The sequence below is a fragment of the Pimephales promelas genome, chromosome 8 (assembly GCF_988280905.1).
Source record: "Pimephales promelas chromosome 8, fPimPro1.hap1.1, whole genome shotgun sequence".
Lineage (NCBI taxonomy): Eukaryota > Metazoa > Chordata > Actinopteri > Cypriniformes > Leuciscidae > Pimephales > Pimephales promelas.
Window position 1 is genome coordinate 16,231,299 of NC_142776.1, and position 16,089 is coordinate 16,247,387.

The 16,089-nt window shown below is 37.8% G+C and overlaps 1 protein-coding gene across 1 annotated transcript in view; it reads left to right on the forward strand.

The window, feature by feature from the left end:
- Positions 1-557: 557 nt before the first annotated feature.
- p4hb (prolyl 4-hydroxylase, beta polypeptide) overlaps positions 558-16,089 on the forward strand; it is a 32,693-nt gene continuing 17,161 nt past the window's right edge. The window contains exons 1-5 of the mRNA XM_039682012.2: positions 558-867; positions 2,057-2,263; positions 6,935-7,068; positions 7,177-7,314; positions 13,391-13,495. Coding sequence (XP_039537946.1) covers positions 729-867; positions 2,057-2,263; positions 6,935-7,068; positions 7,177-7,314; positions 13,391-13,495 — 723 coding nt within the window. The 5' untranslated portion in view covers positions 558-728. The remainder of the gene's footprint in view (positions 868-2,056; positions 2,264-6,934; positions 7,069-7,176; positions 7,315-13,390; positions 13,496-16,089) is intronic.

Sequence of the window (16,089 nt, forward strand, 5' to 3'; positions counted from 1 at the left end):
CAAATTTGGATCACATTTTTTACATTTATCCAAAAAGTCACAATTTTGCCAAATTACATATCATTTGCATTAAAACAGACAAAATGGTCAAAGAAATTAAACTGCAAAAGACCAAAAATGTCCCTAATGCAGCATAAGGGTTAATGTTTAAACTGCAATAACTGCATTAAAACATAATAAATGCTTTAAAAAGGTTTAAATGCTTTAAAAATGTTTAAACTGCAATAAATACATATGCTTTTTGGCAGCCATTTTGTTTTTATTGTTTATGCCAAAACAGTGATGTTTACAACTTGTTATACGGCAGAAATGGATTCTGCACAAAATCATATAGAAACAACACTTGAAGTACTTTTCCTCAAAAATGCCTACTGCATCTTATCCATGCTATTTATCTATTTTGGGACTCGACTGATATTCATGTGCAAAGCATTCGCCCTAGTAGGATTTGGAAATTAGTATTCAAGACGAGCAGATTCACTTCCAGGTGCTAGGAGACGCACGGTCCACTCACAATTCAACACGAACAGCGTTCGGCCTCATAAATGCGCATGCGCAGCAGCGCCTTTCTCTTTTTCCTGCGCACATTGCCACGTTATTAGCGGCAGACACAAAATTCAAGCGACACTTCAGAGTGTTAAAGGTGAAAGAATACCCAGCGCGCTAACAGTCTCCCCGGTTTCTATCACGATTACATTATTAGCTGGCACGTTTGGAGGTGATCCGAAATGCTGAAGTTGTTGGTTGTGTGCGCACTGGCCGCTATGATAACGGCTGATATCACCGAAGAGGAGGACGTGCTTGTACTGAAGAAAAGTAACTTCGAAGAGGCGCTCAAAACTTACCCAAATATGCTTGTTGAGTTTTGTAAGTAGTCGCCTGCTTTGTCTGACTTGTTGTTCATTTTTTACGATGATAGTTTGTGTATGAGTAAAATGCTAAACGAAACCCGCTAACAGTGAAATTAGTTATGATTTATTCTTAATTTTAACTGGCAAGAAGTGGCAACCACGATACTTGATCTCTCTTCATGAGTCTATTTCCTTGTAACATTGTGCTACTTAAATCTAAAGCAAGAGTGCAATTTTAAACGCGTTCACAAAAACGGACGCAATGTAGCCTTACTGTTAGTTATTTAAAGACGTCATTGCCAGGTACTCAAACTCTGTTTTGACAAATAAAAGTGAAAGCTAAACCTTGTGCGAATAATGCATTCAATCTAAGTTAGGAGACGTGTAAATTCAAATACATATTCAGGGCGATAACCGCTTTGGATCGGAAGCTCTGAATGTCGTTTTTGTTAAACCCTGATTTGCACTTTCGCTTGTTTTTCGACTTTTGATTTCCTGGCCCTCATTTATTTTCCTCCACTTCATGTAAATGAGACGAGGTTTGACATGTTATGGGCAAGCATCAATAAGTTCATAATCCTACTTCTCAAACTTGTGTGTATCCGGGCTGTTAGTTCATATGTGTCTCTACCGGGCTAAATTCATTGGCCCCTCTTAAATTATATCCTGATGCATGGTCGTAATCGACCCTTAAGTTAACCAATCACTGGTGTCCACGAGTGTTTCGTCATAATCGAAGGCGTGTTAATGTGTAATATGGGTGGCGCTTCACAGGGGCACAGAGCTAGGTTGACGTGTACATCAGAATAATAACTTTTCTAGCTAAATAAATGAGAAATTTAAAAACATTTCTCGTGTGAACAGTGGAAAGCGTAACAGTGCAATCAAAAAGGAGTTTTTGACACGCATACTGATTTTCATCTCAAGCATTATGAACTTTGGTCTTATCTTACTACATGGCATGTTGTTAAAGCCATAATCCAAAGTGAGGATTTAGTTTGATTTATTCAGTTATCAGTTTATCTAATTTCTCTGCATTTGGACACCCAAATGAAACTTTTTGCTCTTGTCATGCACCCGACTAACCTGTTCAGTCAGACAAATTGCTGCTAAGTAGTTTGTGAGTAATTGAATGCTTGATGTAAAATCACTAACATTCAGTAAATGTAAGCTGTATTGAATTAACCACTTTTTGCTTATTGCAGATGCACCATGGTGTGGGCACTGCAAGGCCCTGGTTCCTGAATATGCCAAAGCGGCTGGTATGCTGAAAGCTGAAGGCTCTGACATCAGACTAGCGAAGGTAGATGCCACGGAGGAAGCGGAGCTCGCTCAAGAGTTTGGTGTTCGTGGATATCCCACCATCAAGTTCTTTAAGGGAGGAGAGAAGGAGAACCCCAAGGAGTATTCTGGTTAGTGTAATGAGCTGCACATTTTCTGTACAATATCTATACTCCTTTTGGTATATGTCCTACCAGAATGCCTTATGTTAAAATAAAGTTTTGTTGGATTTCAGATCTATAAATAAAACAATAGGCTTTCAAAATTCTGTAACAATATTTCTTTAAAACCAGATAGAATGATGTCAGTGTGCATATAAATTGTTCTTTGTTTTGGTTGGAATTGCTAAAGTGTAACTTGACTGTTATCGTACACTATAAAGTGAAAACCATAAGTCAACTTAGACAGGTCAGATGCCTGTCTACCATGAATGTGAGTGCTAACTGCTTAGGACGTGCATGTCATTCTGTACTTGGAAGCCCTGCATTCTAGCCTGTGTGTAAGGCCCCTCCCCCTTTCCTTCAACGTGCAGTTCCTCACGTTTCCTGTGCTCTGGTTGATGTGTGCTGTTTATTATGGTCCATACTCCAGCAGACCAGCCTCAGAAAAAGTTCTAGGACTTTCAATTGTCAGTCTTAAAGTTTGCAAACTTTTTCCTGTGTCAGCTGAGTCTGAAACCTTTAGATTTAAAATATTTAATTGAAGTACCCCCTGAGATTAAAGGGTTAGTTCACCCAAAAATGAAAATTAAGTAATTAATTTCTCACCCCCATGCTGTACCAACCCTGTAAGGCCTTCGTTCATTTTCGGAACACAAATGAAGATATTTTTTTTTAATTAAATTTGAGAGCTGGGTCACTACCACATAGGCACCCTAAGGGATTGAAACTTGATGGCCCAGAAAGTCATTGAAGAAAATGTTCAAATATTCCATGTGACTACAGTGGCTCAACTTTAAGTTTATCAAGCGATGAGAATACTTTTGTGCGAAAAAAAACAACAAAAATAACGACTTATTCGACTATTCCTTTTCTTCCTTGTAGACCTGAGACGAGAGTTCAAGAGATTTCCTTGACGCATGCACGAGAAATGAACAAGGAGTAGAGTTAGATTGCAGTTCTCGTGCATGCGTCGTGGAAATCTCTCGAACTCTCGTCTCAGGCCTACAAGGAAGAAAAGGAATAGTCGAATAAAGTTTTTTTTTTTTCTGCACAAAAAGTGAAAGTAAACAAAAAACGGAGTTTTCTACCACCCCCGTTTCCACCTCACACACACAAGTGTGTAATTTACTCGAATGCCTTTCCTTTCATATTTTTTAAATGACTTGCAGATTTATAACTTTATTACCTCATTAGGACTAACAAAAGATGTGTGTGGGTGATGCTCCTTTGGTTATGATGAACAGCTCGTGCAAACGTGCGTGTGTGTGATCCATGAGCGCGCACACCTCTGGTTGCAGTTTCTGCAAAAACTCAGACTTGCGTTTTGCACCTTTAAAGGAGAACTCCGGTGCAAAATCAACCTTTGGTCTAATAAAACATCGGTACCTAGTCAACCGTTCTCTGAGATTTGTTTTCATGATAATCGTATGTAAAGAGTTTTATCTCTAAAAACTGTTTAGCATATATTGCTATAATGCTAGTACTGGGGGCATTTACTAAGTAAAAAGAAATCGCTAGTTTATACCACTAACAAGGCTCAAAATAGCCCCACACTCACACAGTAACATAATGAGGCTCCATACATGCAAAACGAAGCATTGAGAACTTTGTAAATGTATAGACCGTTTAATAAGAATATGCTTTATAAAGACTGTTCACTTCGTGTATACAGACAGGAGCCATCTTAGAAAATAGTCTCTAAGTCGATCCCCGAACGCTGTTCTTACAGTTCAGAAGTTCGCTGAACTTCATACAGTTCAGATCACTCAGCACGTCGATCGTGGTTTGACTGGTCGTGACTGTTTTTCAAAGATGGCGCCGCCTGTATACACGAAGTGAACTGTCTTAAGGCGCTTTTCCACTGCATGGTACGGCTCGGTTCGGCCCAGTACGGTTCGGCTCGCTTCGCGTTTCCACTGCGTGGTACGACTCGGTACGGATCGGATCGGTTCGCTTTAGCTCGGTTGCTTTTCCACTGCAGTAGTACCCCTTCAAAGTGGGTGGGACTGATCGTTATTTGCGCGCGCCTCTACTGCCATGACATCATCTTAAAAGCGCCACATTTTCAAACCCACAACACAGGAACAATGGAGCCTATCGAGGGGATGGTGTTCCTGATTCTCGGCATGTGGATGTTTTTAACTGCTAGATGGAAAAATGTGTTTAAAATGAGGCTGATGGCGGGTTTAAAGTGTCTCGTGTCGCAAATCCAATGACGCTAGTAGTAACGCTGGTAGTGACTATTCTGTCTGACCAATCAGTGATCTGCAGTGTTTCACGTCACATTTTAGTACCGGTACGGTACGCTTGGAACTTTAACAGACCAGGTACCATTTAAAGCGAGCCGTACCGAACAACCGTACTGTACCATGCAGTGGAAAAGCACCACAAGTGAGCCGTACCGAACTGAACCGTACTGTACCATGCAGTGGAAAAGCGCCAAAGTTAGCCGTACCGAACCGTACCGTACTATGAAGTGGAAAAGCGCCATAAATAAAGTATCTTCTTATTAAACGGTCCGTACACTTACAAAGTTCTCAATGCTTCGTTTTGCATGTATGGAACCTCATTATGTTACTGTATGAGTGTGGGGATATTTTGAGCCTTGTTAGTGGTATAAACTAGCGATTTCTTTTTACTTAGTAAATGCCCACAGTACTAGTAGCATTATACGCTAAACAGTTTTTAGAGATAAAACTCTTTACATTCGATTATCATAAAAAAAAATCTCAGAGAACAGTTGACTAGGTACCGATGTTTTATTAGACCAAAGGTTCATTTTGCACCGGAGTTAAGTTATCTTTTTATCAACTCACAAGTCCCCTGCAGTTCCCTCACAAACCCCTTGGGGGTTGCACTGCAGACTGTTTTGGAAATTCTGCCATTTGGGATTGCAGAATTATCTGAAACGGTCTGGAACAAAAGTATTTCTGAAGTTTAGTCTGTCACTATATCTGTAGCCTTGATGGAAGGACTCCGTCTGGGTTTCTGTAGCACATGATCAAATTCTGAACCAGTGTAATTGCTGACATGTTGCATCAGTCATTCCTGCTGTAACCTGTGGCACTCATTACGGTTTAACAATATGTAATATTAAGACCTTTGAAACTGTGTGTGATATCATTTGGATTGACATGTTAGTCCTGCCCTGTGGTCATAAATGGATGAAGATACGTGGAAGGGAGTGCTTAGTTAGATTTAATCTTTGTTTCCCAGAGAATGCAGGAACTGATCAGATGTATGCCTTAAAGTCCCCATGTGGTGAAAATTGTTTTTAATGTTTGTTAATGTCTTTAAGCATAATAAAAATACCACAAACCATGTGCAAATTTTACAAGTCAACACCATTGGGTAAAATTTCTCTTTAAAACTGCAGTGTTCTAAAGATGTCTCAAACGCATCACTGCCGTTTCTGAAGTCACAAAGTACCGTGTAACCAATCACTTCAATGTGGCGGCAGGCTTTAGCATATTTACTTTGGCTTCTCTTGAGACTCCCCTGCTTCAGAGCGGTCAAACTCGTTCCTGGAAGACTGTCCTTCAGAGTTATAATCCAACTTGCCTCAACACACCTGCCTATAAGTTTCTAGTATGCCTAGTAAGACCTTTATTAGCTAGTTCAGGTGTTTGATTGGGGTTGAAGCTAAACTGTCAGTGGGGATTTGGGGGCATACTACCCCCAGAAACTTGATTTCTCTGATCTACATATGTGCATTAAGATGTTTGAGGGCAAATAATTGTATAATAATAGCTTTAAAACCATGTCAGTGGGCAGTAGATTGTCAATACATGCTCTTTTCTCATCTCCATCACTTTCTTTTCGTCTCCTTATCTTGCCCTGTCTCTTCCCATCCTAAAGCTGACTTTGACTGACTTTTCTTTTTCGTCTGTGACTGTGGAGAAAGTAAACTGGATTAATGATGTTTTATGAAGACAAGTTACTGAAGTAGCCAGGAAAGGAAAGCTAAGCAACTAAGTTTTTTAATTTCATTCTCAATGTTAACATTTGTTAGTAATCTTATGCCTAATATGATGGAACTGCTTTGTTAACGTTCTTGTCCCCTCACATTGACTGTTACTAATTATTAACTTGAGCCACGTAAATAATAGTTATTTTTTTCAATTCAAAATGGCGAAATTGGACTAGTTTGCCTTATTCATTCTTTTTTTTTTTTTTTTTTTTGGTCGTTTAACATTTCTATCCTAAAACCACTGACACATATGAAAGGTTTAGTTTATCTACTTGCATCTTATCTCGCACTTTATGACCAGTAACTGAAGTGTTGCTCTGTGCTGGAAACTGCACTCAGCAGCTTCTGTGAACATTAACCCCGCCTACTTAGTCACTGCTTGTAAGTGTCAACATATTTGAGATGACCTGACCAATCAAATCAGACCACTAAAGGCAGCTCAGATGAGAAGGTCTTGGTGCTGTGCATTATTCTTTTATTTTCAATTTTTTTTATTTCACAACTTTTATTATATACACATCGGTAAAATACAGAGGTCTGGACCTCAGTGACCTAATAGATGGCTATGGCCATGTGCAAAGGCATCTTACTATAAATGTATTTCTGCTTTGTAAGTGTTTGCTTGGTGCCACCAGGATCTTTTGTCTCACTATGACATGCTCTGTCTGCAGCTGGTCGACAGGCTGATGACATTGTCAACTGGCTGAAAAAACGAACTGGCCCCGCAGCAACTACTTTGAGTGATGTGACGCAGACGGAGTCTCTTATTGCTGATAATGAGGTTGCAGTTATTGGATTCTTTAAGGTAAAACTCATTCTTTTCTTTAGCTAATTTAGCTAATTTGGAGTGGTGTTTTTTTTTTTTTTTTTTTTTTTTAAATTTATTTTAAATTTATTTTTTTTTCCTCTGCAGGATGTTGAATCTGAAGATGCCAAGGCCTTCGTTAAAACCGCAGAGTCTGTGGATGACGTACCCTTTGGCATCACCTCTGATGATGCAGTCTTTTCAAAGTTTGAAGTTGCCAAGGATGGTGTTGTGCTTTTTAAGAAGGTACACTCTCCACTTTATAATGCTCTGACTAAACTCTTTGACTCATTTATTTGCTTATTGCTTGCTTTTAAAGAGGCCATATTATACCCTTGATTTTGGGTCAACTAGAGGATTCATGCTTGAATGTTCAAATTCATTTTTCATACATTTATATTTTATTTTTATAAACCCACTGGGCTGCGTTTCCCAAAGCATCGTAAACCTAAGTTGATCGTAGAGCAATTGCCACCAATGGTCTCTACGATCAATGTAGGCTCACAATGCGCAGCTGTGTTCATTGCCATGGTAACTTGCGCTACATGGCTAAACTACTCTAGAGCAGGTTTTATTCTGAGGCCACATCCAGACGAAGCCATAGCTTTCCCGATCCGATTTTAATTTTTTCTTCCTCGTTCTAAAAAGAAAGTCCGTAAACACGGCGGCGTCTCAAAATATCTGCGTGTACACGAAACCACTGAAACTGACTCAAAGCGATGTAGTATACATCCCAGACCAGTATGTGGCGCTGTAATTCTGCCATAAAGATGCACTAAAAATGTGAGAAGACTTGGAGCATGCGCATAAAACCTTGCGCGCTGTAGGCTACTATATAGACAGTAAAATAAATACTAGGCTATACAATAATATTAGGCACAGTTGCTGCTTTTCTTTTTTTTTTCCTGTTTTAATCAAGAACTTTATTGAACATTTGACTGGTACAAAATAGGGAGTCACGATATTCATAGTTGGCAGACTCCGAAAGCTTGTCACAAAGAACCGGCAAAAGTAACGAATGTTTCAAATGTAGAAATTTAATTGTTTATTAATAAACTAGTGTTTTCTGTCTCATTCTTTACTGAAAAGATAAAGTTGAAGATGCTGATTTGCCACTTCGCAGTATTGTGAACGCACCTATGGAGTAGCCTTGGCTAATGCACTTCATACGGATTAGGCTATAAGAGATGGTTACCTGTTTCTTTTCGTTTTAAATTGTTGTTCGATGTTTAAACGTAGAAATTTCGAGTTTCGGTTCATCTGAGACGATCCCCAGTTCACAAACAATGCAATAGGCTGCAACAAACGATTATTTTGATAATCGATTAATCTAACAATTATTAGAACGATTAATCGACTAATCATCGATTATTTTGCCAGCAAATCATTAAGTTTGGGACAATTATTCAGCTTTTTTCAATTAGTAAACATTGAGTTATAATATAATAATTGAGTTAATTGAGTTATAATACGAAAAAAGAATCAGTTCAGCTTTTGAGATAGTGGTTTTAATGAACTTAGAGCCAACTTAACAGGTCATTCTCTTTAAGTTTAACTCAAATCACAAACAAATGCTCTCTAAGCATTGTTTATAGAGCCCCTTTCATGGATTTTGGAAAATGACCGTTCATATGGTGTGGAATATAGCTCAAAGGGAATGAAAACACCCTGCAAAGATTTATATCTGAAAGTGCACCGTATATAAAGTTATTGTCTTTCAAAAGTGAGAGTCGACTCGGAGTCTATGAAATGAATTGTTTTTGAAACGAGTCATTAGCTGGTTCGTCGTGACGTAGAGACATACTGGCCGCGCCCAGTTACTGCGCGCGCGGACGGAAGTGTAAACTTGAAGTCTACACATTCAAATACTTCATCATAGCATCATGTCGAGAAGACGCTGTGTTCTACAATGCAAAGATAGTTCAGCCACTTTGTTTTCATTTACCAGGGACGAGCATGTGAAGAATCGGTGGTTAGAGTTCATATTACTACTTCCGCCGCGTCACCGGAAGTTTCACCCACTTTATTTTTTACAGGAGCGCCCCTCGGAAACTTGTGGATAAAGTTAAATGTTTTATTTTTTGTATTTTTTTGTGATCAACACATTTTTTTTTCATCCTTCAAAGATTGTCCTAAAACGAAAAAATTTTAAGATGTTGGAAAACTCTTATTTAAACATTCAAATTATTATTATTTTTTTTTTATTAAAAATTTAAAAAAAAACAAACATTGTAAACAGTAGGATGTTTATTGGCTATTTTCACTCCAAGTCCTTATACATGTTTTCTCTCCTTTTGTTTTTAATTAATATTAAGACATTATAAGTAATAATAACTAAAGTTAACTTCATCTACACCCTAAATTAATCCAAGTGATTTATTATCAGCCCCAGTGCTACCAGTTTTTTTTTTTTTTTTTTTTTTTTTTTTTTTTGTATAACTTGGTGTGAGTTCTGATTTGAGGTGGTGTTGCCCTCAAATTTGAGTCTGAAGCCCTGTGAACTTAAAATAAAACAGCATATCATAATGTTAAGTCTATTTATTATTAAAGAATTTGTCAGTGTTACAGTTATTTTGGGGGAAATTTGAATAATTGCATTGCGAGCTGATTTAACCCTTGTGCATCAATTAAAAAATGTTACACATAGGTAAAAAGAGGACAAAAATGTCCATGTCAAAAAACTGTAATAAAAATGTGACTCTTTGGAGCACAGACTTAAGTTTGGTATCATTTTAAAGAAGACCCTTAGCAGATTATTGCTGAAATAAAAAAATAATAAGTAAATCCAAAAAAAAGTTATATAGGTATAAGTTTATGAAAATTATTTATAAAATAATATTTTATATAAAATATATATTTTTTAAATCAGGTTGAACTCAAAACTACAATAAAATCAAAGCCATAAATCTAAATAGGTTGTGTTCCAAATTTGAGGATGATATCTCAAAAAATGAGCTTTCGGTAACAGTTTGTTTGGGCGTAGTAACATTTTCCCCATTGGGTGCCAGCAAAACCCCACTAAAGCTCACAGTGATTGGATTTGAATTTGCAGTTTTTCTCTCTCAGTCTTACAAACACACACATGCGCACACACACACACATATTTTATTATAACACACATACTAACCACACTCTGACATCCATACCAACACACCCACACAAATATTGTTGCATAATTTATTCAGTTGGCTCTGTAGTATGCCAAACCAGAAAACCGGAATAAAGCGACATTTGTTTTATAGGCCAAACTTAAAAAAAATGACACCATCTGATAAAAAATAGTAAAAAATAAAATTTTGAAGCCTTGCCATCAGAATGAAAGCCTCTTAACAAAGATTGCATAATTTTATAGTTAACTGAACCAGGGATTAAAAATGGCAGTTTTAATGGGTTTCAATGGGGACATTTTTGTCCAAAAGGTGCTGAGAGGGAGTATTTTTTGTACCTAATGAAAAAAATATTTTTTTAAGAAAATGACGGTGAAATAGTAAAATTCCAATAAAAATACACACCTGTGCCAAGTTTTTTGCAGTTAGCTTTAACACAGGCAAAGTAATCAAAAAAACAAAACTGAAAAGGACAAAAATGTCCACAAGGATGCACAAGGGTTAAGGTGTGCCCCTAAATTTTCTGCTTGCGCTCCTAAAATTTTCAGTCAGGGGCAACAGCGCTCCTAGTAAAAGTTAGTCTGGAGCCCTGAGCCTATGAAATGTTATCAAGTAACTTCATCATGCTTTCCCCGTTGTGAACGTGCAGTCCTCTAAACTGTAGCCTGGGTGCTGATGCTCTGCTCTAGTTGACGGCTGCCTTCCCCCCCAAACACATCACGTTAAAAACAACCCTTTAGAAAACGTAATTCCTTTGTGGATGCTCTTAATCTGCTTTCTCCATGTTTCTTTGACAAATCTCAGCATCAGTCCCACGCGCGCTGCACGGGAGTTAACCACGCCCACTTATTTACATTTCGCGGTATACACGGAATAAAAAAATCTGTTACAACTGACATTTTCTACCGCGGTAGCGATGTATATTGCATATCGCCCAGCCCTACTACCAGCTTATCCACTCCACATAGCATCAGACAACAGACAAGAGCAGCGAAATGCATAATCCTGTTAGCTATCTGTTAGGCTGTAATGTAGTATAGGTGTATGATAGTATGCATGCAAAGTAACCAAGTAGACACAGTACAACGATAACGTGTCATTCATTCTCCATGTATTAATCTTTTCATATCATATATCAAATCACATAACAGTTACAGATGAACGTGTTCTCTCCACCTACTGGCGAACGTGTAAGCACATTCATGTTAAGATTACACAATTCACATTAGTGCATCCAATCACACAACTATCTGGCATGTCGCTTACACCTCAAAACACAACTTTTGTATATTAAAACTGGCGACCGTCCTGGCACGATCATTAATTAATTTACTGGGTTTCGTTGCTAGAGAACGACGTTCTTGCCTGCCAGCCAGTACTTGTGATGTCACATGCAAAGTGTGAATGGAGAATAACTCTCTTTGAAGTGTACTGTGCTTTGTAACTTTGCAGACTCTTGTATGGGTAGTAGCAGTGCCTCCAATAACTGGAAGTTTAGGCCTGGATCATGAAAGGAGTCAAGGAAAAATTATCATGATTTCCACTTAGGGGCCCGTGATGAAGGTTCCTTAACTGACCCAAGAACTGTTTATTGTGGCCCTGGGTAGTAGTGTTTTGGTACTATTTATGTAGATTATTATGTAGATTATTTATGTAGATTACTATTTATGTAGATTAATACAAGGGATCAGAACAATCACATACTTTCAAACCTTATATTATCAGCTAAACATCAATCTCTTAAATGAAGCTATTTTGATTTATGAAATAAAGGTCTATAATTTTTCAAGTACTCCGTGCAAAAAGTTGGAAAGTTGATCCTGCTGCATCTAGTTATATCTGGCAATGCTATCATTACTATTATTGGTCTTTGCTCAGTCGCACAATAAATTTGTTTTTCTGGTTCAAGCTGACGGGAGATCTCCCCTTGAAATTCATTATGTAACGATGCTCTCGTTTATCAGGGTCAGTGAGGCATTATGTCATCCCATTAATACATTTTATTGCATAGCTTCCTAGAAAAGAAAAACTGAGTTTGGTTGAAATTGAAGTGTTTAGACGCTTCACCCATTGCTTATAACAGTTTATCACCACAAATGTACTCATTTTGCCACCTTTTATATCTTCTTGGGTCGAACAAAAACTCTGGTTTTGTACATCCATCATGTTGCGCTACAGTAGTTTGTCTGATTTTGTATTTGAATCATGGCATATGTGACCTATTGATGTCACCTGAAAAACAGGATCAAATGGACTAAGATTTTTCTTGATGCTGTTTGGTGTGGAGGTCCAAGATGATCAAATGGAAATGTGCAGTTATGTACATGATTTAGTTTGAAGTATTCAGTGTTTTTTTTTTTTTTTTTTTTTCATTCAGAAAATGATTGTGCATTAACTTTGAATGGGTCACCCTGCTTTTGAGATGGATCAGCTCCACACAGAGATGAGATCTTGTGGCAATTCATGCAAATTTCTCTCCAATCAGATTACGGCCAATACTACTTTATGCATGTTGAACAGGTTGCAGACCGGACGAGAAGTGCAGCGCTGCGTCGTGTAGCGCCACATCTTTAAAATTCGAACACATTATTCTCTAGGAGTGTACACACACACACCAGCGGCGCCCAGCAACGGCTCAGGAGCTAGTTCAAAATCCTGCCGTGCCACTTGCATAGTTTTATAATTTACATTTATTTTTCTCAAATCGTTGTTAATGGATATACGGACTTCACCCTGTGCTGCAATATAGGTTTAGTTTTACATTCTTTTACAGAAATCAGCTGCTTGAATGAAAATTGCAGATGTTATTAGATTTTCAGGTGATATTCTTAATTCATTCAGTTAACAGACACGACACTCTGAGGTGAAGTGTTCAGACTGCTCTAAACCAGAACTCGATACCTAGAGGGCCACAGTCTTGCATGGTTTTGTTGCAACCCTGATCCAACACGCATACCTGAAGGACTATATTAGCTGGATCATCTGTATTTAATTGGGGTTGAAGCAAGGCTGTGGCCCTCCAGGAACTGAATTTTGCACCCCTGCTGCTCTAAACAGTTTAGTCAAGGCAAACCATAATGATCTGTTAGTGATTTCAACACTGTTACAGTGAATAATGCTCACCATGTTTGTGTTGCTGTGTACACAGAAAAATGCAGTTGAAATTATACTTGATTTAACCATCTCTCTCTTCTCCTCCCCCCCCCCCCCCCCAGTTTGATGAGGGTCGGAATACTTTTGATGGAGAGATCAGCAAAGAAAATCTGCTGCCCTTCATCAAGGCCAACCAGCTTCCCCTGGTCATTGAGTTCACGGAGCAGGTACACTTGACTTTATCCACATTTGTCTGTTGCTCCATATTGACATTTAGAGTTTGAACTGTTGTATACAGGGCCCATGTTGCCATTTGTATTTTCACTGACATGAGAAATTGAATGGGCCTCTTTTATGAAACAAAAATACAACAGAAAACTGGGTGTACAGTCATTTCCACGGAAAAGTGGTGGCTACGTTCAAATCATGCAGATCTCAGCTCGTGTATGCAAGTTTTTGAATTGGTGTAAATTTGCGTGTAATAAATCATAATAAATTATGCATAATATTAAGCATAATAAATCTGGTGGAGAATTATAATGAGCGTTTTCATTTTATATTATTTTCCTGAAGCTCATCATAATGGTCATTAACTATTAAATGACTAGATTGTCAAATTAAAATTATAGATGGGTGTGTGTGTGTGACCCATTAAAAACACCACATGTTATTTCTCCTCAGGGTTTTAGCTTTACTTGCACAAATGGCAGCATAAACAGAACATGAGGATTCACACATGGTTACATTACGTACCTACAGAATAAAAACATAATAAATTGAACTATATAAAAGGATAAAATAAATAGGACTACACAAAATATTACACTTATTTAACAGATTAACCAAGTAAAAAAAAAAACTGCGACTTGTATAAGCAGGCTCGTTTTTGTGACGTACTAATTATTGGGGGGGGGGTAAAAGTACACTACCTGCTACTGTAGCGGAGCGGGCATGTAATTTTTTTTATTATTAGACCTCAAAAAGAATGTATAATAATTTAAATCATGTATTATTATTATTTTTTAAATGTATAGATGTATGTATATATATTGCTGGTAATAAAATTAAGCCATAAAACACAAATTTTATCAAACTTTTTGGTCAAATAATGTGCTGCACAATGAGCTTTACTGTTAAAATTAGAACATGGATTATTCCTTAAATTCAGTTTTGTCTAAAAAATTCATAATTTATTCGTATTAGTGTTAATGTATCATTACATCTGGACATTTCCTATTTCTACTGTACAACAGTAATATATTTCTGTCAAGTTAAACCGAACTTTTATTTTGACGGGTTGTCGTGAAGCCCTTTGGAGTTTCTGTGTTCTTTTTTTACAGTATGGTTTGTCATGATCGTCATGGTGATAGTTGCACAAATGAAGCGGTTAAATGATCACAAAGTGACTTTCAGAGTGGATCTAGAGCCTGGAGAGGAAGTTCAATTATTTCTGTCTTCATATAGGCAAAAAAACAGCGCAAGCATCACACGTGTGTCTTCAGTGTGTGTGGTAAATAAAACTGTGCGTCGGCTGCACCAGAGCCGTTGAAAAAGATATTCATATTTACGGCTCTGGGCTGGACTATTCATTCACATGGAACATACAATTCATATGAACAGGATTCGTATTTAAATAGTATTTGTGGTTTAATATTCACACACTAGTCTATATCGCGATTTTTATTTCAAGTGTACTGAACCGCTTTCTATTTATTCCTCAAATATACAGTAAAATCCTTTTTTATGACTGGATTTCGTCAGGATTTTAATGGGGGGGGGGAACAATGGTAAAACAATGGTAGGGGAAACACTGCATTGTATTTGTTTTCTTTCTCTTTTTTTATTAAAAACAACTTATCATGCTGGCCCCTTAAAGGGTTAGTTCACCCAAAAATGAAAATTCTGTCAGTATTTACTCACCCTCATGTTGTTCCAACCCCGTAAGACCTTCGTTCATCTTCGGAACACAAATTAAGATATTTAGGATATTAAAATCGCTCCTGCATACAGTCCATAGGCTTCTTGAGGGACTGGCTCTTGCTGTCCTCAAAGTAATTGAAGACATCGTTAAAATAGTCCAAGTGACTACAGGGGCTCAATCTTAAGTTTATCAAACGACGAGAAAACTTTTGTGCGCAAAAAAACAACAAAAATAACGACTTTATTTCAACTATTCACTTCCTTCTCCATAAGCCTATAGTCCGTTAACGTAGTGTGATTGCGTAGAGCTACGTCACACGTAGGCTCACTATTGGTCGACGCTGGTCATGTGTGTGTGATGCGTGTGACGTACAATAACAGAAGCTTACGCTATTAAACTAGTTAGCTGACTCGCGCAGAGGGAGAAATAAACGAATAGTTGAAATAAAGTCGTTATTTTTGTTGGTTTTTTGCGCACAAAAGTGTTCTCGTCGTTTGATAAACTTAAGATTGAGCCCCTGTAGTCACTTGGACTATTTTAACGATGTCTTTTATGACTTTTCGGGGACGGCAAGAGCCAGTCCCTCAAGAAGCCTATGGACTGTATGCAGGAGCGATTTTAATATCTTAAATATCTTAATTCGTTTTCCGAAGATGAACGAAGGTCTTGCGGGGTTGGAACAACATGAGGGTGAGTAAATACTGACAGAATTTTCATTTTTGGGTGAACTAACCCTTTAAGCGTGGACAGTTCTGCACACAAAATATCAGTTCTAGTGTTGCAGTCAACCAAACATAAGTTACACTGCTCAATTTAAATGGTCCGCCGTAAAATCCACATGCCCAGCACCCAGCCATTCATATCTTTGCACACATGAAAAGCCTTATGTACAGTGGGGCC